Source organism: Marmota marmota, unplaced genomic scaffold, assembly GCF_001458135.2.
Source record: "Marmota marmota marmota unplaced genomic scaffold, marMar, whole genome shotgun sequence".
Classification (NCBI taxonomy): domain Eukaryota; kingdom Metazoa; phylum Chordata; class Mammalia; order Rodentia; family Sciuridae; genus Marmota; species Marmota marmota.
Window position 1 is genome coordinate 10,160,222 of NW_026000142.1, and position 26,178 is coordinate 10,186,399.

At 35.8% G+C, this 26,178-nt stretch overlaps 1 protein-coding gene across 1 annotated transcript in view; it reads left to right on the forward strand.

The window, feature by feature from the left end:
* Nucleotides 1-26,178, forward strand: part of Mdfic (MyoD family inhibitor domain containing) — an 86,667-nt gene that overhangs the window by 40,120 nt on the left and 20,369 nt on the right. Inside the window, exon 5 of the mRNA XM_048785917.1 lies at nt 14,654-14,932. Within this exon, the coding sequence (XP_048641874.1) occupies nt 14,654-14,932 (279 nt within the window). The remainder of the gene's footprint in view (nt 1-14,653; nt 14,933-26,178) is intronic.

Below are 26,178 nucleotides of genomic sequence, written 5' to 3' on the forward strand. Positions count from 1 at the left end.
TTTTCTTTCTGGCTAAAACGTCTTTGTGGTTTCAGTTTTGTTATTGGCTCCAGTTATTATTTATTGTGTCTTGTCTACTCTTGAAATACACAGTGATATGCTAATATTGATGAAAATTAATATGAAGTTCCTGGTGATGAATAAATTTGACACTTTGTTTTTCTAGTTCATTTGAATTAGAAATCATAGTAAGGCTTACAAGATACAAAACACATATGGGATGGTTGTGCAGCTTTGAAGGATGCAAATTGTAGGAGAAATTGTATATAGCTAGCATGGGTTAATATGAGAAAATGATGAGATGTGAGATGGAGACAATATTCCAAAGGGTTTAGTGAAGTTGTGATTTTATCCTGGAGCTTAAATAAGTAGTAAAGCTTTCATATAAGACATTAATATAAAGAGATAGACTACTTTTGTTTTATTTTTTAGAAAAGCTATTTTGTATAGTGATGGCTAAGATGGGCTGGAGGAGAATATCTAGAGACAGAAAGCTCTGTTTAGGAGCTATGGTAACCCAGGTAAGATATAACAAAAATTTAAACCATTGCTAGCCAGGGAGATGGGGGAGGGAGGAGGGATAGGGAGCACAATTGTCATTTGGGAGGCACACAGCAGAAGGGCTTACTGTAGTCAGTAGGTGACAGGTGGTTTGGGATGAGCAGAGAAGAACAAAATTTGTAATCTGAGGTTGTCTTTCAGATGTGTTCTCTTTCTCTTTCACACACATTGTCTTTTCTTGATCTCTCATTCTGTTGTATCTTCTCCTATTTTATTGTCCCCTCCCACCAGTTTATCCTTTCTTTTTCACATTTAGTTTTGCTTTTATTTTTCCCTTAGAGTACTTTCATTAAAACTTTTTCCAAGAAGAACATACCTCTGTACAAGGTTGCTTCATATAATATTTTTTTTCTATAAGCATGCTCTGAAAGGATGCTCTACTTAAAGAGAATGTTTTAAGATCAAAGTCTGTAGATTTATCGAAAGTTACTTTCGTGTTTTACACCTTCACCAGATGTTACTGAGTCACTGAAAATAAGGGATGATAAAATTCCAGAATTTTATAAATGAAAACAATCTTTTGAACAAAGTTAGAAAATAAATTCAGTTTCATATATTATTTATTGGTTGCAACAAAATTAGTTCTTCAAAATGTCTTAGATAATGTTAGTGTTCTGTATTTCAAAGTAAATTCCCCAAACTAAGAGGTGATTTTTGAGTGCTACTGGTCTTGGCTGTGCTGAAATATAATGTGTCATTGTCTCTGGTTTGATTGGGAGGGTTCACCGGCATTGTGCTCATTTTGATGTCTTAGCGGGGGGAAAAACAAACTGAGTGATGCCGTTTTAGCATAGTTATTTTCCGTATCTTTGGAACCTTGACTTTAGTGATATTAAACTGTAAAATTAATAATACTGGAACTCCCCTGTCTTGTTATTTGAGATGATAAATGTCCCTAAACTCTATGAGAACAGGTCTTTCATTGTACGTTTGTCCCCTGTAATAGCCCTTATCCCTGGAACAGTGCCTGGCACCATAATATTTAAGGATGAATATGTTAAAGTTGCTTATTATAGTCAGTTTTCACCTTGACATAATAAGTGATTTTTGAATGACAAAATTAGAGAAATAAACATCTGTGTAAATGTTATCAACAATGTGAATCTTTAAACATGTTCAATTAGTTTGTTACTCTGTGTATTAGCCAATTGCTAATGCTAATGTTTTGAGTATCCAGTGATTAAACATTCTCTCAATATATTGATAAAGATGTGAAGCTAAAATTAAGATGCAGGCCCCCCTATATCAGCCACTCCCCCAATTGAAAGCAGTCCTATAAAGGATGTAAGACTTTAATCTCAGGAGATGAGATGAAAATAATAAGGAAATAGTTATATTTTTATTTCTTCATTTACATATTGAATTTTTTTATTACATTTATGCTAGAATCTGCTAAAGAGAATTTAGAATTCATAAACCTGAATCTGCTTCTGCAAGTCTGAGAAACTTCATTGCACTGTTTTTCGGGATGTTGTTGTTAGGCTGTGTGGAACAAACAGCTGGTTCATCACCTCTTTATGAAGGAAACTTGCCAGGATCTTCTGCAGGGGCTGGGCAGGATTAGGACTTTGCTGGTCTTTGAGTCAGTTCTTAGAACTCTACTTTCAGTCCTAAATTTTCAAATTGTATCAGAGAAAACATTATCTATAATGAGACTGTTGTTGGAAATAAAGCCCAAAGCTTTCCTTTTCTCGGACCATGTTTTAAGCAATTCTATTGAGGATCTCCTACTAGCCCCTGCTCACCAATGAACTTAAAGAGTTTCAAGCTCTATTAAAGATTTTGGAGAGTTCATAATAATGGAATTTGCTTTTCTCCCGATTTATTTTGTGGAAGCCACCAGAAATAAAGTGTACTTCTTAATTGTTCAGTTAAAAATGTATAGTTTCCTTTACCAAATTGCAATTCTCCTAACTAGAACTTCATTTGCATTTCTACTGCCCTAATCTCAAAGACACACCATTTTTGCTTGTACATTAAGTTGAATTAGCTTTTATTATAGGAGGAGAAAAATCACTTTTAGGTATATAATTTGGCTCTGACTTTTCTTATACTGTTTTCAAAAAGGTTACTTAACTATTTTTTTTTGATGCATTTCTCTACACATCCCACAATATCAGTAACTGAATCTTTAATTCCCTTGTTATAACAGAAAGAATTTCTTGAATTCTTGCTACAGTTCCACCATCCTCATATTATGCTTTTACAGCAATTCCCTAGACTCATGGAGGTGAAGGATGAAGTTTATAATGGTACTGAATACCAAACTGTTGCTTGATTTATTCAGGAAGGTTGTTATATGCTGGGATCAAGTGACAGCTTAAAAGCTAGTATAATTCATCATCATCAGTTAATTTTCACTGGGTGTCCACTGGGTGCTAAACATCATACAAGGCTCTTTGTCAGCATGTATGTGCCTGATAAGGTTGATGGAATTCTAAGAATATGGAATCTTGTCCTTAAGGAACTCTCTGTGCAATGAATTAGGCAAGTCAGCAAATACATGGTGTTGTCAAGCTCTGTGTACAACATGTCTGTAACTAAAAACTCTTTATTTTTGCAAACGTTTCTTGTCAGTAAATTAAGACAGCATTCTCATTAATATCTATATTGCCACCAGGAGAAAGGAATGTTGGATAGACCAAGCATAGGTGATAAATCTGGTCCTGTCCTTGACTTACCAGCACATGTTTATTCTTGTGTAGACAAGTGGATGTTTTTCTCCATACATGAGAGTTCACATTGTTTTTACCTAATGAGATTCAGTTACCTCTCTCACAAACATAGATGTACTTTGTATTTCCCCAGTGAGAGACAACTCAAAGCCATATCCAGATGATGCATATAGAGACAGTGTCATGTTGTTCCACAGACCTCTAAGTGATGTATTATTTCTCCTCTGAAATGACTCAGAAATCTACCCTAGATCATATCTGGATGTCACTCCTCATGTTCCTGCAACATATGTCTTAAAGCATATCTGTATAATAGTGTAATAAGAGAACCACAGTGTAAACCTAAAGTAAGTGCTCATTTAGGGAATATACAATATTCTGCTAGTTAGGGATGGTGTGGAAGACGGTATGATCAGGGTCTAGCCTATGCTCTCATTGTTGAATTTCTTCCCTGATCTTGGCCTGAGTTCTGTGGCCAGCAGATTTGTTGTCTGCAGGACTTTCTGCTAAGAAGCTTTCCCTTGTTTGATGTCCTTCATGACCACCTTTGAGAAAAGGAAGAGTCCCTTGAAAGAGCCTCCACAGTTCTCCTCTAGTAGGTAACAAGGATTTAGGCTTAGGCATTATCTCAGGGTAGAATAATCACATGTCTTTAGTATAATTTCTTTAATGTTTTTGTTGCTTGTTTATCAGTTGCCTTTTTTTTTTTTTTTTTGGAGGTGTCAGTGGAAGAGACTCCATTTTCTGATAACTGTCACCAAAGGAGTCCCTAATGATCTTTGACTCCTATACCTTGCCTTGCCACTTTGGAATTCTGGATTCTCCCAACTCCCTCAGTCCCCATTGAATGGTTTCCTGTTATCTTGTTATCTGCTCTGTTTCTGTGGGTGGTGAGGCTTTTCCCTGGTGTTATTCTTCCCTGGGCTTTGTGTCTTCTGAGTGATCTGCAAGGGATTAGGGAGAGATTTAAGACAGCCTGGAGTTCTAGGATCCCACAGTTCTTTCGCCTCCCTAACATCCCTATTCCATTTTACAGCACTTTCATTAGCACACCTAAATTGAGACAGTAGCAAATAATTTGCTGGTGTTTAGCTAACATACATGATTATCTGAATTTTAGCCATCTCAGATTGTGAGCTGCCAGGACTGTTGCTGGAGGTTGTACATCTGTGAATTGCACAGAAGCATTCTGGGTCTGAACTCACCAGAGTTTGTACGCTGGCTTGGGTGGATTTTTGAAATTTGTCTATGTAGAAGGATGTGCTGTTTTCGATTTACACAGTAACAAACTTATTTGCATGTCATTAGCAATAGCTGTGTTGCTTACAGGTGAAACATCTTTTAATAAAGTTGCCTGCTTTTGCTAGTTGCCTTTCACCTTGGACAATTAAGAGTTTTTTGTTTTATTGTTATGATTACTGAAGGTTGTAGGAAGTCCAGTATACCAGTCCATGAGCCATTTTCTGCAAAGTACCCTTACAGTCTATCTTCAACATACACAAGATCTGCATCCTAAGAACCAATGGCAGCTACTACTTTAGTACTATTTGGAATTGACTATTGATTATTCAGCCAGGATGGAGGGATCTCTTTCTGCCCCCATTCTTGCCTTTTCTTAGCTGACTTCACATTTCAACAATATACTCTTAATGCAGATTTTGATGTTGGTTCAGAGTTCTTAGTTTCAAGTATTTTGGCTTGTATCCTTTCCTTGTCTGGGGGTCTGCATAGCATAAAGAAGATAAAGAGACCCCAAAATGGGCTGGGTCTAGGACCTAGATCACAAGGCAATTCTGCATGGTCCAAATGTCAACATTGACACCTATGTGCTGCATGCTTCCTGATGGCAGGTCTTCTTATGTTTGTTGTGGTCCTTGCATGCCATGATCAGCATGGAAATCCTCCAGGTAAATCCTGAAGTTTTATATATGTGAAGTTTTTGGTTTATACTTTATCCTTCCCACCAATTTCAACTATTATCTGCTCGGATTTTACTGAAAGGTATATCTCTTGATGTTTGTAGATGCTGAATTTGGTTAAAAAAAAAAAGTATTTCTGAATTGTTATTTAAGATTATAATATTTGAATAATCCTATCCCATTGTGATAGACTTCCAGGGACTTCTTAAAATTATTATTTAAAAATAAATACAAATAGTGATTAAAAAATCTTTATGGTGAAACATAAAAAAAATTGAAGAAATGTTTTTCAGATAGTCTGGAGACCAAATAAAGTAGTAGCTAGCTGTTCTGTACTTATGGCCTTGCTCTTGCTTTTAGAATTCAGATTAAAACTTCTGTTTATTGAGACATATTCAAACAATAGTAGGGCTTTTCAAACTTCCGCTTGTCCATGAATCGATTCTTTAAGAAACCAAAGAGATATCTTTTTTAAAATCCTTTTCTTTAACAATCACAGATGTATTTGTCCTGAATATTTCCATTATGACCTATTAGAAAACTCAGCAGTGAGTCTTATAACCAAATGAAGGCATTATTCCCTGTAAAGCTTATGTCTTATAAAAATTCTGTATGTGAAATGGATTTTAGAAAGATCATACACTTAATGCCAATTTTTTATTGAATTAATTTTTTTTATGATACAGAAACACTAGGCTATTTCTTCTGAAAAATACTTATAAACACATCTGAATTTATTTATTTAGTTATATTCATTATACAATTACAAGTAATTACAGGCAGAGATCATTTTTATCAGTTGACTCTAATGATGGAAATACCTTCTGAGTCAGAGAGCAATGAGATAACAGAACCTAATACTGTCTTACCATGAGATTATATGAGAAACAGTATGATATGTTTTGAGATTCTCTCTCTCTCTCTTTCTTAGCACGCATACAAACACATGCGCATACACACACACACACATATATCTGGTAGATGACTATCCATATGAAACCTGATACTTAAACTGAATATATTCTGTTCTCAAATCCATGAGTGATGGACTCATATTATCCAGATAAGTTAGCTAGAAACCATGATAGATCATAAGGCCAAATTTGTCATTCATTTGAAGATAAAAGCAAGCATTAGGGATAAAACTATGCTAAGAGCCAATATAGTAGAGGTTTTTGATCTTCATTGATGTAGGGTCTGTGGCATTTTTAGTAATACATACACATTTTAAAGGAAATGCCAATGTATTCTTTAAAAATTGTTATTTTTAAATTTCTTTTCTATCAAGTTGTGGTTTTTCAGAAAAATGCAAAATAACGTTACATATTTATTTGAAACATCTTTATTTGCAAAGAGGTTTGAGGTTGATTTATAGGAAAATGAAGAATTAGAAACACAGTAACATAGACTTAAAAAATAAAGCCAAATAGTAAACCAGAAAGAAATGGGAAGAAATTATGTAGGGAAGGGAAAAACAAGGGTCTGAGATCGGAAAGTCAGGCCTCTCCAAAGACCCACCAGGACCTATCACTCTCTCTCACTTTGTAAGTGAAGGTCAGAATGCCCCTAAGGAGTGAAGTTACTCTCTTAAGACCAAAGAACTAGAAAATTCTGACTCTGGAAGTCAAACTCTAGTTTGTCATGTTTGAAGTCTATACATGTCCCATGATCTGCTTTTACCAGGATCTTATTTTAGGGAACCTCTAGCAGTCATGAACATTAGCCCTTCCATAAAAGAGACCAACTTATCTCAGGTATCCTGGGACTGATCTGGTTTTAAAACTGATTTCCTTGTTCCAAGACATCTCTTAGTCCTGTGCAAACTGGAATGGCTGATCATCCTTCCTTATAAAAATGTGATGGGATTTGATGTAATTGTCTTCAAATGGCAAACTAAGACTGAGATGGCTACTTTTCCTATAGAACTACATGATCACATTACTGTATCTTAGCAATAGTCCCATGTTGTATTGTAAACATTGCTTTTTTAAGATTAGTCACAGGGGATGTGTTGAACAGGGTCTTTCTACAGCTACTGATAGATTATTTCTATTGCGAGCAGACCTTCACTTAAAGATTTCTTCATTGTGAAAAACTGGTGTGTTTGGAGTCATTTGAGCTATGGACCATTTATATATATATTACACAGATATTCATTGTACATACTGTTAACAGGCCTTAGTAGAAGCTGCTAATGTTTTATAAGGCATCCCAGTGTTCACTGTCACTTCAGTAGGATGAGAGTTAACTTTTTATGTAACTATGGGAGATGAGCATACTGGGTCAGTGGGAGGCTCTGCTCCCTGCTGCTATACAGATCCTTCTGTTTGGTCTCTTCAACCTCCCTTAAGAAATTTGCCTTAGCTGTGGTCAAAGCTGGGTTGCTGCCAAGTACAAAAAAGAAAGCCATGGAGAAGGCACACCCAAACCTTAAGGCCCAGGCCCAGAAGTGGCAGAAATAAGTTTCTCATTCCTTCACAGGGAACATGGGTACATGAAGCTAATGTCAAGACTGGAAAATAGGATTAGCCATCTGCACTGGACAACGGGGGAAATGGATTTTGGTAAAAGCTTGCCAGTCTCCTCCTGCAGGCATAATTTAAATATGCTTAAGAATTTTCTAATTTTTTTTTTTTTTTTTTTTTTTATGAAATGCAGAAAAACGATTGCCTCTCCAAACAACTTTTAACATTCTCTCTTTTTGTCTGAGATAGTAGTACCTCCCATTGCCACTTGGTGATTTCTTTGATAATAATGTAAACTGAATTCATGTTAAGGATGATGTAAGATGTGATAAAGTCTTGAAAAATTCCCTCCATTCTGTGAGGATTTGTTTCTCAGGAATTGATTGGGATCCTCAAATTGATCACTGTTGCAGAAAAGCTTAGAATTCCAGAATATATTTTGATATGTTAAATATATCCATTAAATAAAAGGAAGATGGAAAATGGGATATATGACGAGAGTGCAAAAGCTCAAGAGTTAAGTGAAAATTTTCAGAAGACCCTGGGAGGGGAACAAAGGAGACATTATAGTAAATACCAGGTGCCTGCAGACTGTGTTAAGTAATAGCCTAGAAGTTCACCTTGGGGCATCCAACTGATGAAAAAGTGGGGCATTAGCACATTTATATTAGTTGATTTTAGCCTAAATTTACTTTATGGAGCAATAAAAAGCTAATGTAGTTTTATCATAAGAGTCCTATTGGAGTAATGTTTTATCTTTTTAAAGCTGTTGTATATACATGCATATTTTAATGTATATCAAATTTAATATGCCATATTGTATATGTGAGATGCTATTTTTACATATACATTCATATATATGTTTATATATAATGTCTACCTTTCTTCTGAGTGTGGGGAGTATATGTGCATGCGATGTATATATGTATGTGTGCTTGTCCCATAGCAATCATATAATAACATAGTCCTGGGCACCCAGTAAAAACTCAGTAACTATCCCTGGGAAAAGTAATTTAGACTTACTCCAAATCATCTCCCCCTTCATTTTCTATATTGTCCATTCTCTTGATGACAATTTTAAATCCTAGGCATTTAGTTTTATTTTTCCTATGTGTACATCAACCACTTAAGCTTACAAAGTGGCATGAGAATCCTTTTGTAATTTTATTAAATCTGACTTTTATAAAGAGACTAGTGACTGAAGATGATTTGCACAGGTTAATAGATTATATGCCAAAGCAAAATGTTGTTTTGTGTTGCTATACCAGTGGCTGTAGTTTCAAGTATAGTTATTACTAGTTAGAATATCACCTGTATTTAAAAAAAAATATATCAAAAGAAGTTCATGCTATTGACTCATTTACTCTCATATTTATTCTTCTTATTGAAAATCACCAGACCTAATTCTATTGGTCTCCTTCCTGATTGAAAACATTTGAATCTAGAAAGCACAGCATTTCTTAAGACATTTGTAACTATTCATCATGGATATTAAAATTACAATCATACTGCATTGTGTGAGCAATGATTTTTTTTAAAAAAACTCTTTACACATATGGGAAGCGGGTGACCAATGCTCTCCAGGTTTGAAGATGCTGAATGTTCTTATAACTGGTATTTGAAATTTTGATGTTATTGCATTCGTTACTGAATATCAAGAATACATTTTTCCCTCGTATAGAGTAAATTTGAAATGGGGTCTTTTGTAGAAGCACCCGTCCTGTTTAGAGTGATATAACAGATGCTGAATGTTCACATATCAAACAAAATGCTGGCTTTCTGTAGAAAAGAGGTGTCAAAAAGTTTCTTTGTACCTTTAACGCATGTGATTATGTAGTACAAAATGCAGAGTTTGTAAAATTTCTTGAATATACAGGCAAAAAAAATGAATAATTCAAAACAACTCATAAGTTCTACATTCTATTGTCCCTTTATAACGCAGGCAGAAGATAGCAAGGCGCTCCCAATAGAGCTGAATTTGCACAAGTTACACCTCTGAAAATGCCAGATGGTCTATGGTCTACTTTTGAGAGCTGTCACATATGTAAAGATTTGAAAAAAGAAAGACAGCTGAATGAGAGCAGTGGATCATTAAAGGGAGAGCGAGGGTCCCTAGGCATCATTTGTGTTTTAAGAAGCATTGTGTCATTCCCATATTAACGTGCTTTTTCTCTTTCTTTCTTTCTTTTTTTTTTTAAAGCCATACACAACTTCTACACAAATAAGGAAAAGAAATCTGTTTCAAACCAAATAGTTGTGGTTTAATTGCTCAGACGGTTTTGTTCTTTATTTGAAAATGAAAGCATGTTTCCTACATGGTTGTAATTGTAATTTTACTGTTACCTTGAAATCATACCATGAAAAATGATCAACCAAGTTAATTTAATGTCTGTTGAGACAACTAATATAACTAGGATTTATCCAGTTTCCATTTCACTTACTACACACATCTGGCAAAATTATTCAACTAAAAAAATGTTTTAATGTTAAAAAATGGAGTAAGGAGGTAATTTTGGGTACCTTATCATAAGATAAACCACACTAAAAGCAATTAGGTGACAGTGAAACATAAATTATGTACTATCATTTATCTGCCAACAGAAATAGAGGTTGTTTTCAAGATTGAAATGTAGGTAAATAATTAAGGATATCACTTCAGCCATACTCAGTAATTTGCAAGGAGTCTATTTTGATAGTAGAAAAAGGTCAAATTTGTCAATTTTAAAATTTGGTGGCAAGACACAGTTGCCTTTTACCACTTTTATTTTTATTTATGGAGAATGTTTAACTCTTACACTAATAATTCTGAGTTATCTTGGATTATGGAATATGATGGGACAGTTTTGATTGATGAGGACTCTCCCTAGCATTGACCAATGACATTTCAATTTAGCCAAGTTCTCAGATTACTTAAATTATTCTTCTGAGGGGAAAAAAAATGGCCTGAAACATTTCATATATTTGGGGAGATTACTAGAAAGTGCTCTAAAAAGAACACCAAATGAGGTTTAAATGCCTTCTTTGGCATCCTTTTAAATACATATGCATAACTAGCTTTAGGTTCAATAGCAGTCATTAGGATGTCATTCCGGTTGATACAAGAAGTTACAGCAGTAGCAAATTAATCTCTAAATCAAACAATTGCACATCCATAAGAAACAGAGCTCCTGTTTTAGAAGGCTTGATTGCAGATTTTGGTCATGAGAAGGATCATGCAGCTGCTTAACAGAGAGCAAGCTTTTCTTCTGTTTCTTTTCATTCCATTTTAGGAGAAAAGTATTTTGGTATCTTTTATGACCATTACTTTGAGTATTCCCAAATATTTACTTTTTTACACAATTATTCCCCTTGTTTATCAAAATAGAACTGAAAAACTATAAGAGGATTTCATATATTAGTTTTATAAATCAGGTATTAAGGTTAATAGGCTTGGTATGAAAGCGTGCTTTTTCTGGCTAAACAACAATGATGTTTTTTTCTGGAAGTATTGCACATTTGTGAGTAGAGTATTTTGATATGTTAAAACGCTTTTCTTCGGGGTAGGATGAAGACTTAGGATATGTGAATAAGTACTGAAGGGAAAAATGGTGTGCCAAAGACTCACTCAAGTACATACTTCTTTTGTGTGTCAAAAAATATGTACCAAGTCTTAGCTAGTTGAGACAATAATCAGATAGCTTTGCATGTGATATTTTTTCTAACTTGAGTAGTTCTTTGTTGTCACATGTGATTTACATTTCATAATTGTTCATTATCATAAGTAGTCTAATTCAAAAAGCAGCTTTGGATTTTGGAATACCCAGAAATTATGGAATAATAAATGTTGACATTGAATATATTTGTTCTTACTGATTTTTGTTGTTGTTGTTGTTGAAAAGCTGTGATTTATGACTTTGCTTAAGATCTACTCAATCAAATTACAGGTTGATTTTTTCTATATTTGTAATTGGTGCATTACAATTATATGTAATGGTGAGATTTGCTGCTACATATTTGTATATGCACACAACATAATAACTTTTCATCAATATCTTTCCCCGGTATTTCCTCTTTCCCTTCTCTCCTCCCTCCCCTAGTCCCTTTCCTCTAGTTTGCTGATCTTTCTGCTACTTATTTATAGTTTTTTAAATTAGTGTTTTGTAATGTAAAGATTTCCTGTGGTATATTCATATATGTACATAAGAAAGTTAGATCAGATTCATTCCACTGTCTTCCTCCATTCCATCCTTCCTTCCTTCCTTTAATTCCCCTTTGTCTACTCCACTGATCTTTCCTCTATTCTCTTTTTTTTATATCCCACCATGTTATTTTGGATTAGTTTCTACATATCAAAGAAAACATTTGAATTTGACTTTTTGGGACTGGCTCATTTCACTTAGCATAATAGACTCCTCTTCTACCCATTTACCTACAAATGCCAAAATGCTATTCTTTATGGCTGAGTAATACTCCATTGTGTATATATACCACATCTTATTTATCTATTCATTTGTTAAAGAGCACCTAGGACACCTCCACAGTTTAGCTACTGTGAATTGTACTGCTATAAACATTGATGTCATTGCGTCACTGTAGTATGCTGATTTTAAATCTTTTGAATATATATATATATATATATATATATATCNTATATATACCAAGGAATAGGAGAGCTAGGTCAAATTATGGTTCCATTCCTAGTTTTCTGAGGAATATGCATAGTGCTTTCTGGAGTGGTTGTACCCAACAGCAATGTATGAGTATATCTTTTCCCCCACATCCTCGCCAACATTTATTGCTACTTGTATTCTTGATAATCACCATTCTGACTGGAGCCAGATGAAATCTCAGTGTAGTTTTAATTTGCATTTGTTTAATTGCTAGAGATGTTGAATATTTTGTCATATATTTGTTGACCATTTGTATTTTCTTTGAGAAGTGTCTATTTAGTTCCTTTGCCTATTTATTGATGGTTACTTGTTTGGGGGGTGTTAAGGTTTTTGAGTTCTTTGTATATCCTGGATATTAGTGCCCTATGTGAGGAGCAGGAGGCAAAGACATTTTCTCATTCTGTAGGCTCTCTCTTCAGAGCTCTTGATTGTTTCCTTTGCTATGAAGAAGAACTTTCTAATTCAACGCTATATCACTTATTTATTTTTTATTTTACTTCTTGTACTTTAGGAGTCTTGTTAAGGAAGTCATTTCCTGAGCCAACCTGTTGGAGTGTTGGACCTACATTTTCTTCTAGCAGTTGCACTGGTCTTTTAGGAAGTGAACACCAGAGCCTGCACCCCACTGCCAAGGCCAAAAAACTCTGCCTCTCCAATGACTGGAGGGTCTCCACTTCCCTCGTGTGGCTGACACCTTGCATTGGTAACTTTCTGAATGCAAGCGTGGCAGAATCTAGCTCGTATATCTGCCTGTAGCTACTGAGGTGTCATGGAATGTGATACAGGAATTTACCAAAATCTGTATGTTCAGTAGTGCTGGTAGCACAAACAGATATTCACCATTTTTGTTTCATTTTCATTATTCAAAGAAGTAAATTCACTTGTCCTTCTAAGTGTCATGTTATTAAAACGGTCTCTGATATTTTCACTATAAATGTTCTGCTTTTCATATGTTGGTATTTACTGTATCTGGAATTTTTGTGTATGAGGCACAATGCACATGAATGTGTATCTACCTGCATGTTTGGAATTGACTGTTCCATTGGTTTATCTGTCTGTGCCTGGTCAAACGCCACACCATGATTTCATACCAAGATGTCATATCTAATAATTAAGTTCCACTATCCTCTTTGTCTTCCTTAAAATTTACTGGTGGTTCTTGACTCCTCTTCTTTATTTTTGGATCAGCTTTTCCATTTCCATAAACAAACTTGTTAGGAATGTTAATAGGAATTTCATTAACTAAATAAACTGGGAAGAATTAACATATCAATAGAATTCACATACTTATACTCACTCCTTTTATTTGAGTCTATTTTATGCTTTTCAGTAATGTTTTGTCATTTTTTTTACCATAAAAATCTCTGCCCACTTTTTCGTAGTGTAATTATAGACATTTAACAGGCTTACTTTTTTTTTTTGTGGGGGAAGGGGAGGATCTTTTTTTCTTTCTTTTTTCTATTGCCAGGGTAAAGAGTAAATTTTCTTGTATATTTCTTGATTGGCTACTGTTGGCGTATTGAAACATTGTTGATTTTTATGTGGTTGATCCTACATACTGCATAAATCTTGCTAAATTCTTAATTTTTTTGAAAGTATAGTTTTTAAAGAATATTCCAGAACATTTGAGTCTGTGCACATCTCCACAATATTGTTTCTTCCTTTCCAGAATGCAGACCTATTCCCCCCCACCCTTATTGATTGCTTATGCAGGGAATTCAGTGCCTTGTTGCCTAGGAGGGGTGAGTGGGCATTCTTAGCTGGGTGCTGACCTGAATGGCAGTATTTCTAACTGCCAATGTTGTTTCAGTTTAAAGGATTTCTCTTGTTTTCCTTACTTTTCATAAACTGTTTATTTTTAAATCAAATTAATGAATAAATATAGAAAAGATTTTCTTCTCAAGGTTTTAGAATTAAAAAATGAAGAATATATTCCTCTTTTTATTGTTCAGGTTCGAATCCTGAATTCATTGTTCCATTTATTTCAAAAGATAATTGAAGAGTTTATCATTATTAGGAGTATCTGGATAATACCAATGTGTCTACAGTGCCCAAAGAGGGTCCTACATTTAGAAAAGGTTCAACTTTTGCTGAATGAATCCTGATTTACTTTTTCATAGTTTTGACTTCTTAAATATCTTCTAGAAATACCAACAACAATATGGTTTTTCTGCTTGACTTTTTATATCCTTGTATAAAGTGCTCCCACTTTTCCTTTTTTGATCTTTCTTTCTTCTCCCTCTTTCTCTCTCTCTCTCTCTTTGGTTTTTAGTTTTAGTATCATGAGTAAAACCTCAAATCTTGATGAGGGAATGCATGTTTGTGATTGTAAAATAGTAATTTCTTTTCTGATATAGATACACTTTTCCTGTGTTTTAATTTAGCCCAACCTCAACGCTTGCCCCAGCTGCAGACTTCAGCACAGGAACCTAGAGAGGAGGAAATAGTCAATATGAAGAAAGGAGGCCACACGAGTCTGAGCAACGGAAATGGAATTCACCATGGGGCCAAACATGCATCTGCAGATAATCACAAACTTTCAGCTCCTGTTTCCCAAAAAGTGCATAGAAAAATTCAATCCAGCTTGTCTGTAAACAATGATATCAGTAAGAAGAGTAAAGTAAACGCTGTCTTTTCCCAAAAGACAGGTTCTTCACCTGAAGGTAAGTGTGAGAAAATGTAAATCATATTCACTGGTACTTATTTGATCAAGCAATCATGATTGAAAATTCTTGTCTATTCCTCAAACAACAAATTTGGTAAGATGCTACTTCAGTTCTTCAAAGGAAAGTACAGGATACAAGGAAGAATGGAAAGCTGAAACCCTGCTTTTAGACTATCATCTTCTAGAGCGAGTAGTCATTACTTTAACTATAACTGCTATCTTTTTTTAATGCCACATTTAAAAATATGAATATAACATTTTGGTGGCATATATAAGTGTGTGTGAGTATCTTTTTCCGTTCTTGATGCAATATGTTATTCTGTACTGTACAGATAAGATTACCTGCCTGTATTTTTGTCTTGCAAATCGGTTCTTAAATATGCAAAGCTGAAATGAGAAAAAGTTGGGGTAATTTCTTGCCCTTCTCAGGGAGAAGACCAGTTGATCTATGTCCCTTGCTGACTGTCTTCAGTCTCCCTGCTGCTATCACCCTGCCTACACCCCTCCCTCTCCTTTCCCTGCCCCATTCAACCTCACTGTGCTCCTCCCTTAGTTCCTCCCTTTTACATACTTGGGCTGTGCTGTTTGATGCCTGATACAGATACACTTTTGTTGGTCTGCAGAGCTAGTTATTACTTCTCTGGTTTTACCTCATCCTGCCGTTGGCTGAGTTAAAGTCATGTTAAATACTATGTACCTGAGAGAGTTTTTCTTTACTATAGAACAAATTCATATGAAGACGATTAACCTGCACACACTTTTTATATGGTTCATTGTATCATATCAAAGAAAGTTCTCCATATTAAGATACCAAATTTCTCCCAGGTTATCCATGGTCCTGTGCTTTTCTTCCTTTTTCCCGTTAGTGGTTCTTGGGAATCTAAAACCTTGAATCTGTCATATATATTTGGCATACATGTATATGTGTGTATGTGTCTGAGCACATGTGCATTGCACCTTTTGGTGTGTTCATGCTTATTCCCTATACCTTTTTATTTTAATTGCCATGAAATTCAAAATAAAGAGAATTCTATGAGATTCCTCTGTGAAGTTGGCTATGCCTTTTCATGGAGATAAATTGAGTTGTAAATAGAAAATTGTATTGAGAGTCACCTGTAATAAGTGGGAGAAAAGGATATTACATTTTGGCTACAGGTGTCTTAAACTCAACTGAGGCAAAGTGTTAGATTGATCAAATGATATGATAATAAATGGTCTGCATAGTTCCAGGTCAGTGACACTACTTTCCAAACTAATTAGATTGAAAGGGACATGATTGACATTTTAAAATGAGTTTGACATGTAAGCCGCATGGTCATCTCTGAAGTATAGGTAGGCTGTTAACTAAACTGGCTCTCCGAGGAGTTGGAAAGGCGATGCAATTTTCTTTAGAGGATCTTCACTTCTCAGTGATTGGGTGAAATAATTGAATGCAATTGAAATCTACTTGTTTTATACATTTGAATTTACTTATTACCTCCCTAGCCTCTTATTTTTCCATTTGATATTTACTTATTTTAGTATTAAAGAATGATAACATTTGCATATCAGTCCAACTTGAAATGGGTTATGGAATTTTTCATTATTGCTTGCTTTTAATATCATGTCTGAATTTATTTCTAATGTAAGAATGCAGCTTCGTAAGTAACACATGAAGGAGGATGAAAATCAACATTATAGAAACAAAATACAGTTCTACTCTTCCTCTCCCTCTCCCTCTTTTGACCCATACCCTCCATCTTGCCCTCTTCTCCTTTTCTCTGACCCTCACTCTTACTTATGACTGACCACAAAGATCTGGTTAAGGAGAGTCCTTTGTGATCTGCTCTTATCACAAAAGAACATTCCAGATTGAGTTGGGGCATAAGGAGTATGAAAAAAGAAATGAAGGTGTCTAAATATATTGTATAAAGTCCAAACCAGGTCTTTACTGTTTGGGTATAGAATTTAGTCAGTTATAAGTTTATTTTGTGATTACCTGAATCTCAACTAAAATTCTATTGGCCTGTTTCATATTTTCTCAAAGTTAAATATCTTCATGATTTTTGCTATTTTTAAGGTTATGCTTTAAATTTTTGTTATTTCTTTTGAATTTCAATTTTGAAGTTAAAATTTGTTCTCTGTCAATGTGCTATAATAACAAAGTAATCAAATAAATAAATAATTCGCTGGGCTGATAGATGACATATTAAAAGGAAACACATCACTAAGTAGCTGTGGGGGACTTGGTTCTTCAGGGCCTGCTTTTTCTACAAAACAAAGGGTTTTGATTAGATAAGTTTTAAAATTAAGTTTGGCTTGGGGATTTTGTGATTTTTCTTTCACAGCAAAAGTGCTTCGCTCTCGGGACAGGTCTCTTGCTCTACAGAATATTCAGTCCCTAGATGAGAAACCATCTAAGACATGCAGTGCAGATAGGGGCAATGGCAGAGACAGTTTTGATGAACTGGAATGGTACCTGATTTCAGGAGGCCTGTGGGTCTAAATAGGATGTCGTGAACAGGCTTGATTTGTTGCATGTATGAAAATGAAAATGTTGAATTGGGTCTCTGTCCTTTTAAAATGTAATGACAATGGGAAGATTTAATGGCTAGACATTTCACAGTTTTGTGTTTTCCTGTTTCACTTTTTCCTTAAGTCTTCATCATCTGTTCCTGCTGTTTTGAAGCAAGTAAGCAAACAAATTGCAAAATAATATTAACTGAGAATATCAAACGTGGCCCACCAATCAGGTCCACTTTGATAATATATTTTATTTTTGGTCACATGGTACTTATGAATTTTGTGTTGCATATAAAAAATATTGACCATTTGAGGCCATCTTTCTTGTTCAGAGGATGGAATAAACTTATTTAATTCTTTCAAAGTGATTCATTAAGAACAGAGTGGCCTCCCTGACTAAGTGTGGAAAGCCCTATTAGGGTGTGGGCCTATTGTTTGTATACAGGGAAGGATTGAAGAAGCCACATAATTGAGTGTGTAAGCTGTTGAGATATTTTAATATGTCTTTGTGGGTTACCTAAGGCCTGGGCGCCAACATGCTTGCCTTTGGTTAGACTCTGGAAGCTGTGTTGGTCCGTGTAGTAAGAAAATGGCATCTATGTACCAGAAATGGTTCCACCTGCCTTGCTCATATGGAATCACTTAGTCCTCCCAATAGCACTGCCATTCTGTGAACTGCATGTAAGTATCAAAGTATAAGTGAGGAAACTGAGGCACAGAGGGCTTCATGGAAGCCACTGAAGTCAAGTAGTACAAGGTAAAACTGTGATTTAAAAGCAGACATTCTGTCTCCATAGCCCATGCTCCTAAACATTATGATATTTGGTTTATTAAAGTTGTCTGAGAAAAGGTAAAGTACTGGCCATGGCAAGGTCATATCAGATGTTACTGGTGATATAGCTGTGGACCAGGAAGGGAGCCACTGTGTATATATGTTTGCCTTCTTTTTTGTGTGTGTGTGATACTGGAGATTGAACCCAGGGCCTTATGCATTTGAAAAAAGCACTTTACCACTGAGCTACTTCCCCAACCCCTGTGTCTGCCTTCTTGAAGCTCTTCTTCTGAATATTTGAAAAACAACTCTCACACCTGCATTCTCTATTGTTTTTCTTCCCTTCTAGACTGTCTATTCCTGAAAATGTTGAATTGGGTCTCTGAATCCGTTTTTTTTTTTTTTTTTTAATTTCAAAGTGGCACCAAGTATAATAGCTTCACAGAGTTTCCTATGAGTTAACAAGTAATATAATACTGTATTCCAGACCACTTTATCCTGTTCTTCCTTGAAACCAGAACTGGAAAATGAAATATGTGCTCATATTCACTGAATTTTTTTTTTAAAGTTTCTTTTTTGCACTAGAGGAAAAAAATACTCATGTGGGAAAATACTGCACATTTTACTAAAGGTTATTAAATTAGTAGATCTCTACTTGTTTTGTATAATTAAATATTTTCATACATACTTAAATTTTCTGATTGCATCACCCAGGTGGAGAGTTTTAAGACTAAATGTGTAAGATTCTTGACCTTTGAAATAATTATAGTATAATTTAGTATCATATAATATTCAAATTGCCAAGGGTTTTCATTAGACTCTAAGACATTTTTCTTATCATAGAAATGGTAAATTCTAATACGTTTTAGGCGTGCCATTTATAGCTATATAGTTTTGTAAAAATTAGCTTTCAACAAAAATATTTTTCAAAGAGATTTTGTACTTTTCAGGAATCCCTGATAGTTTATTCTCCATACGTGGTAGTCTAGATTTAGTATTTAAAGAGAAATATGTATCCAGTTTTAACATATTGCTGACCATAAATTCTGAACTGGACAGTGAAGAGCTCCCTATATGTAGCAGTGATTGGGGTCATCTCATTTTTAGTCACATAGAGGCTGTGGTCTAGTCCCTAAAACACAGACTCTAGAACCAGTCTGCTTAGATTCACATATTAACTTTACAGACCAGTGATGTGTCCCTGGAAGGCTACTTAATTCAACTCTCTGTGCCTCAGTGTCTTATCTGTAACATGGGAATATCTTCCCTACCTCCCTCATAGTGTTGTTATGAAGCAGAATTGGGTTGAGGCTGTGCAGTGCTTGGAACACATGCTCACAAAGCTGAAGTATTCATTAAGTCTTGGCTGCTGTTATGATCATCATTATTAAGAAGCCGAGAGGGGGCAGAAATGTGAGCTTCCTGGAAAAGGCAGTGCCCAGATGGGGACCAGAAAAATAAGGAGGGCTTATGATAGGGAGTGGAGGGTAGAGATAAGTGTTCAAGGGTAAAAGAGCTTGAAGAATTAATGTTTTGTTTTGGAAAACCATTAAAATAGTTTTCTATTGCTGAGAAATTGAATTAGGAGAGATGAGACTTGGAAAGGAAGGTCAGTCCATAAGCAGCCAGGGAAGCCCTGTTGTTTTGAAGCGACAGCCAAGGCCTGCATGATTTCTCTGAAGGACATCATTTTATATCCTCACACACTGGTTTGAGAAATTATGTTGTCTTTTCTCTTCATAATAGAACAATTCCAGTTATATAGAATAACTAGAATAACAATTCTAGTTATAATAGAACAATTCCATATAGAACAATTGCAGTTATATAGAACCCCAGGTGCCTTCTTCCTTGTAGCAAAAAAACTGTGGTTTATTAACACCTGCACTCTGATGGCCTTGACAGTCTTCTTGTACTTTAGTAACAAACTGTTACCATAAGTAAAATGAGGACTTGGGCTTAGACTTGCTGAACTTGGAGAACTATCAAGCTCTTCTGGAGGCATATGGACCTATGGGTGGACTGAAGCCCAGTCCTTGCTCTACTGGTTCTTTCTGCTGTCTTTTCTCTACACTGCTCTTAGTTTCTCACCTCTATGACCTTTCTTCTATTTCATCTCCTATTTAGGCCCCTCCTCCTCCCCTCTCAGTGCATGTCTCCTTGCATTCAGGCAGTTTTCCACAGTGAACCAGAGGTAGGGCCAGTAGGAGGGGTGCAGCCATGATCCTGTAGACACTGTCACTCACCAGTCAGGTTATCTCTTTATTCTTTTTATTCAGACAACTACACATTCTTGAGTCATAAAACCAGGGGAAACAAAGTTAGAAAGGTATAAAATTGAGTGGTCCTTAGTTTCAGCAGAATCTTATATTCATTTTTTGCCCCATTAAAAAAAAAAGAAGCCTCAGTTTTGCGTATGATTGCAGAAATACTAGTATTTTAGTGGAAGTAGAGTAGGACTCCATATATGATCAGAGTATTATCATCAAGGCTTTCAGAAGCAAATTTTCAGTGACTTTGGCAAGATATATCAATGCATTCCTCCAAATAGTTCATTTGTCTGGATGATATTTTGTTTTGTTCTGTTCTGTTTTCTCAGGCACAGTGTCTTCCATTCCATGAGAATAATGGTGTGGGAGAAAGGCTGAGAATTATACTTTCCAATGCAATATTTGCCAGTCCTGTGGAAAATAAGATTTTAACAAAGTTCACTGTTCAGCCAACATACTAGATGGAATGGCAGAAATTCAACAAGTTTGTGTGTGTGTGTGTGTGTATAGAAGTACACATAAGCAAAGCAGACAATGTCAAAGTATAAATCATTCTGCACATGTAAGTCTTCGCTTTTTGTTTGCTTGAAATATTTAATCAGCTTTCCTAAAAAATTAAAGCAATTATCAGGAGTATTTACAAATCGCAAGTGTTTCTATAGAGCCGAAAGTAAACATTTAAATACACTTCCTTTAGTGTTTAGGAAAATAGTTTAATGATGTAATTTGGACTTTCATACTCATCCATTTGATGAAGAGCAAAGAAAAGATTGACAGGATTCTGAAATGTATATAATTTAATGTTGAAACATAAAGATACTCAAAATATGCCTCAACTCTCAGACATTTTTTTCTTATAACAGCCAAGGGCTTTGCAGACCATCTTAAGAGATGGAAGCTGTTCAGCTATGTATGGACTCCACCTGCTGCACTTTTGATTTTTGGTTTTGTAGGCAAGCTGTCATAGACTATTTCTCTAACGGTTTGAATTAACTTAACATTCACTCACGGGATGGGTGGGGAGGAAATTAAACAATGGCGATACAGATAGATTGGCCAGGAAGCTTTAGGGTGTGGGGTGCTTCAGTGAAGAGACTGTTTAGAATCAGGGAATAATAATAAGCTAAATGGAAAGAATTGAGTAAATCTGTGACCCTATTTTTTAATGCAGTGGTGATGGAAACTGTAGCTTTTTTTTTTTTTTTTTTTTTTTTTTTTTTAATGTGAAACAGCACTATGTAGGTACAGCAGCAAGTTGACTTTCAGTCCCCCAAAGTGTTGCTACCTACTGGCAGTAGTGGACCTGAAAATTGAATGAGGGGTCTGGCCCAGCATGAATTCTAGACAAAACTGGAAAAATAGTCAGATATGCATATTGAGTAAGACTGTTATTAATATTCCAGTTAAATTAGGTGGGAAAGTGACTGGAAGTTAAGAAATCAGGAAGAACAGCTGAAGCAAATTGATAGCTGATCATGAGTTGCTTTAGAATCATTCAATTTGAAATGATCAACACAGTCTAAGAAGAGTGCTCCAAAATACCTTTGGAAATATACTATTAGACCTTGGGAGAAGTTTCAGAACCAAGCATACTTATTGATATTTGTTCTCAAAGAGGAAGTATTTTAAATGATACATCTTAAGATTTCTCAAATAGGTATTTAAGAGAAAAGGTCAAGTGGCTGAGATCTGAGTGACTCAGGGGTCACTGGAGGGCAGCCAGTTTGGTGGGATAGGAGAATGGGCCCCACATGCAGGCTTGGAAGGCAATCCCATATAAAGTTCAGGCTTTTCTCAGGAGGTGAGGTCAGATAGAAAGTAAATCTAAGACCACACCGACAGGGTAGCCTTGGGAAGAGGTCAGGGTGCAAAGAGAGGAGGAAGATTATTTGGCTGAGAGGAAACAGTAAGAAAGGTAAAAAGATAAGCAAACCTGAGCATGGTGTCAGGGAGGCTTGGGAAAAAGGTTTTAAGGAAAGGAAGGGGACAGTGCTAAAGTGCACAAGATATTGTTGACAGGTTCAGTAAGATTAGCTCTGAAATAATTCTGTTGTGTTTAACATCATGGCCATCACTTAGTGTACTTATTAAGAACCATTTTCTTGGAGAAGCCAGAATGACGTGGGCTATTGAATGTCAGGAAACACGTTGATGACAACACTTCTAGAAATGCCAAATTCCAGAGCAGAAGTGAGGGAGCTTGTGTTAGGTTGATTTTTTTTTTTAACATTGCTGTTATTCTTGTTTGTTTATAGTATTTTTGTTTCAAGATGGGAAAGATTTGTGCGTGTTTACATTTGGATGGAAAAGATCCAGGAGAGAGAAAAAGGTTGAGAGAAATAATGAGACCTTTTTGACAAGCCAGCTTACAGGTCCTTTAGAGTTTAGACCTCAAGTTCTGTACACTGAACTATGGTGAATGTGCAGAGCTGAGCCACGAGAGAAGCATTTGCTGAGTTGTTGACCTCAGTGGCTCTGCTCTGCTCTGTATGGATTGTTATGGTTGGTTAATCTTAGAAGACTTCTGAGTAATTTCTATGGAATGACTTGGTATGAGGAAATGTAACCTTTGGGGATTAAAGAGCTGCTCTCAAGTCCCTACTCCCACCTCATTCCAGGAGCATTAATTGCCTTTGAATGGAAGGCATTGACAGGGCCTTATGATTCTCAAGTTCCTCATTTCTGAGTTTTGTGTTTTGGACCACAAATCGATAGAGGTTGATAGCTTCTTATACTTTTTACATTCATAAAGTCCTCAGTTGAATTCACTCAGAGCTTTTGTATATAATGTAGTATCAGAAATAGAAATAGAACATTAATAGGTAAACACATAGGATTATGAAAGTATAGAAACAATGAGTAAGGAACCTATTTTAGCCAGCTTTTTCTTGCTGTGATCAAAATGTATGATAAGAGCAAATTAAAGGAAGAAAGATTTATTTTGGCTCACAATTTCAGAGATCTCTGTCAGATTGACCAACTCTGTTCTCTGGGCCTGAGGTGAGACAGAACATCATGGAAGGGCATGGCTGAGGAGAGCTGCTGAATTCATGATGGGCAGGAAGAAGAGAGAGAGGGATAGTGTGCAAGGAGCCAGAAACAAGATGTAGTCCCCAAGGGCATACCCCTATTTCTTCAAGCCATGTCCCATTTACCTACAGTTATCACCCACAGTTCATTCAGCTGTCATTGTATTAATCCTATAAATGAATTAATGCATTGATAAGGTCAGAGCCCCGGTCATTGCCTAAAAGCTTCATCTCTGAGCCTGGTTGCACTGGGGATTACACAGTTTCCCAAGTTTTTAAGAAAGGAAAGAAAATGTTGTTAGCACCTGTTTTATTTTTAGAAGTTAACTAAAGAGATTGGGTGCTTTCAGATGGAAGGAATCAAATGTTTCAAAGAAGTGATCAGTTAACATGTGCCTAATGAACCTCTGTAAGGTTTTTGATTTTGAGATAAGAAGGCTAGTGCAGGTTTTGAGTAGATGGCTGGCATACTCTAGCTCACCAGTTTTAAACATCCTCTTATCATTTTTCCAGAGAGAAGACCAAGGAAGGGCAACCTATTCTACAAGTAAAGTAATAAATCAGGAGGGAGGTGACAGGACTGGGTCAGGGTGGCAGCAGTGAAGGTGAGGAGATGCTGCTACATATGGGTAATTATTGAAGGTGGAACAGGATTTGCTAAAGAAGTGGATTTTATTCTAAGAGAAACAGAGGAATAAAGAATGATTCTCATTTATTTGGCCTGAGAAAGAATTGAGTTGCCATTAACTAAGATGTTAGACTATGGGTAGAACAGGTTTTGGTTCTAGGGAGAAGATGAGGTTTGGTTTTGAACAGGTTGGATTTGAGCTGCCTTTATCTATACACTTGGTGATGTGGGATAGGTGGCTAGGGAGGTTGGAGTTCACAGGAGAGGTCTGCAGTCTGACCTGTCTTGTGAATCATCATGGTACAGAATGTATAGGGGCTGGGATCACTTGGGGCTAGGGTTTTTAACCCTGGCTTCTGGGTGCTGGGGATAATTGTTTTAGGGAAAAGGGAGTAGAGAGTAAAGTAAAATTGTGGTCTTGGTCTTCGGAGATTATGATTTTGATTGTCTTGGAATGGAGACTCTCCAAGGAATCACACCTTTAAACAATTTCCCGTATAATTCTAATATGAGTACACAGTTAAGAACTATTGCCAAGGAACTCAATCAAATATAGAAGGATTCCAAGAACTGAGCCTTGTGACAATTATGTGGAAGTCAGCAAATGGAGAGGAGTCATGAAAATAGGTAGTGATCAAAAAGGAGTAGAAAGTGGCAGCTTGGAAACCAAACAAAGAAAGTTTTAAAGTGGAGAGAGAGATCATGGGTCAAGTACAAGTGAGAAGTTCAAGGAGATGAACGAGAAGTGGTTACTGAAGTCAATATGTGGAGGTCACTAGTGACTTTCATATTTTTGCTCTATGATGGGGACAGAATCTGATTCAATTGAAGATGGCAAGTCTAGGTTACTCCATTCAATGTGTTCCTGAAGGGGAATAATAGAGGGGCTAGGAAGTAAAGAGGAATGGGATTTAAATTTAGAAATTGGATTTACCGATTGAGTGTTGTTGGTAATGAACTAGTAAAGGGGAGATGTTGAGGATGCAGAATGATGACATTGAGTACGTAAGAGGGGAGGGTGTTTGTTACAAAGCATTGTGAGTGTGCCTGTGTGTGTGTGTGTGTGTGTGCCTGTGTGTGTGAGAGAGAGAAAGCAGTGGAGACGTTATCCCTCTCAGTTTATGTTACTACATGAAAAGGGTCATGTTTTGAGAACATTATCTCCTACTTTAGTTCAGCATAGATGAGGCACTTCCCATTTATTTAATTGAAAAGAAAATCTTTCAAATGACTGGCAGGATTTGGCATAGTAGATTTAAATTTTAGAGACCCTCACCCCAAGCAAATATTATACCATTTGGAATGATGTTGAACATGCTAAAAGTTTCCATTCATTGTAGAAGTATTTCAGAAAGATATTTCTTAGTTACAACAATGGCACTAGACACTGCATAACATCACAATTCAAAGGAGGACACTTTCAGGAAAAGATACAGATGTGTAGGATGTTTTCCAACAAAAACTGGCTAATGACTCATAAGTGTCTTATAGCTTATAAAGAATATACCTAGAGAAAAACAGTGTCAGAGTGTTGTTCATTGAATACAATTTTTGCCTTCAAATATTTGAGGTAACCATCTAAAACTCTCTCAAATACTCAGGATCAAAACGATTTTGTATTTTTTTTTTTTTAGCTTAAAATTTGTCACTATCCTAATGCATTTTACCTTAAATATGAGTTGCATTTTTGTGGGTAGAAGGATTAAGTATATTTAAATCATATGTTGAAGTAAAGAAATAGACTGATGTGTAACTCATACCTTCATTCATGTCTAAAGACCATGTGGTCTGCCTACTGGTACTCTATAGGGAAAAAAAAATTGTAACTTGTGAACTTCTTCATGTCCCTTTTTTTAAACCGAAAATTCTCTTTATGATATCATATTTATTATATTGTGTATTTTAAAATTATTATTGTCTTTTGCATCTTCATAAGTTTCCTATTTTTCCCATCAGAATTTTATTACTATATTCTTTAAATTCCTTTTTTCTGTGCATCCCACCCCCAGCATACCTCTCTCTCTATATATAAAATACCTGGTA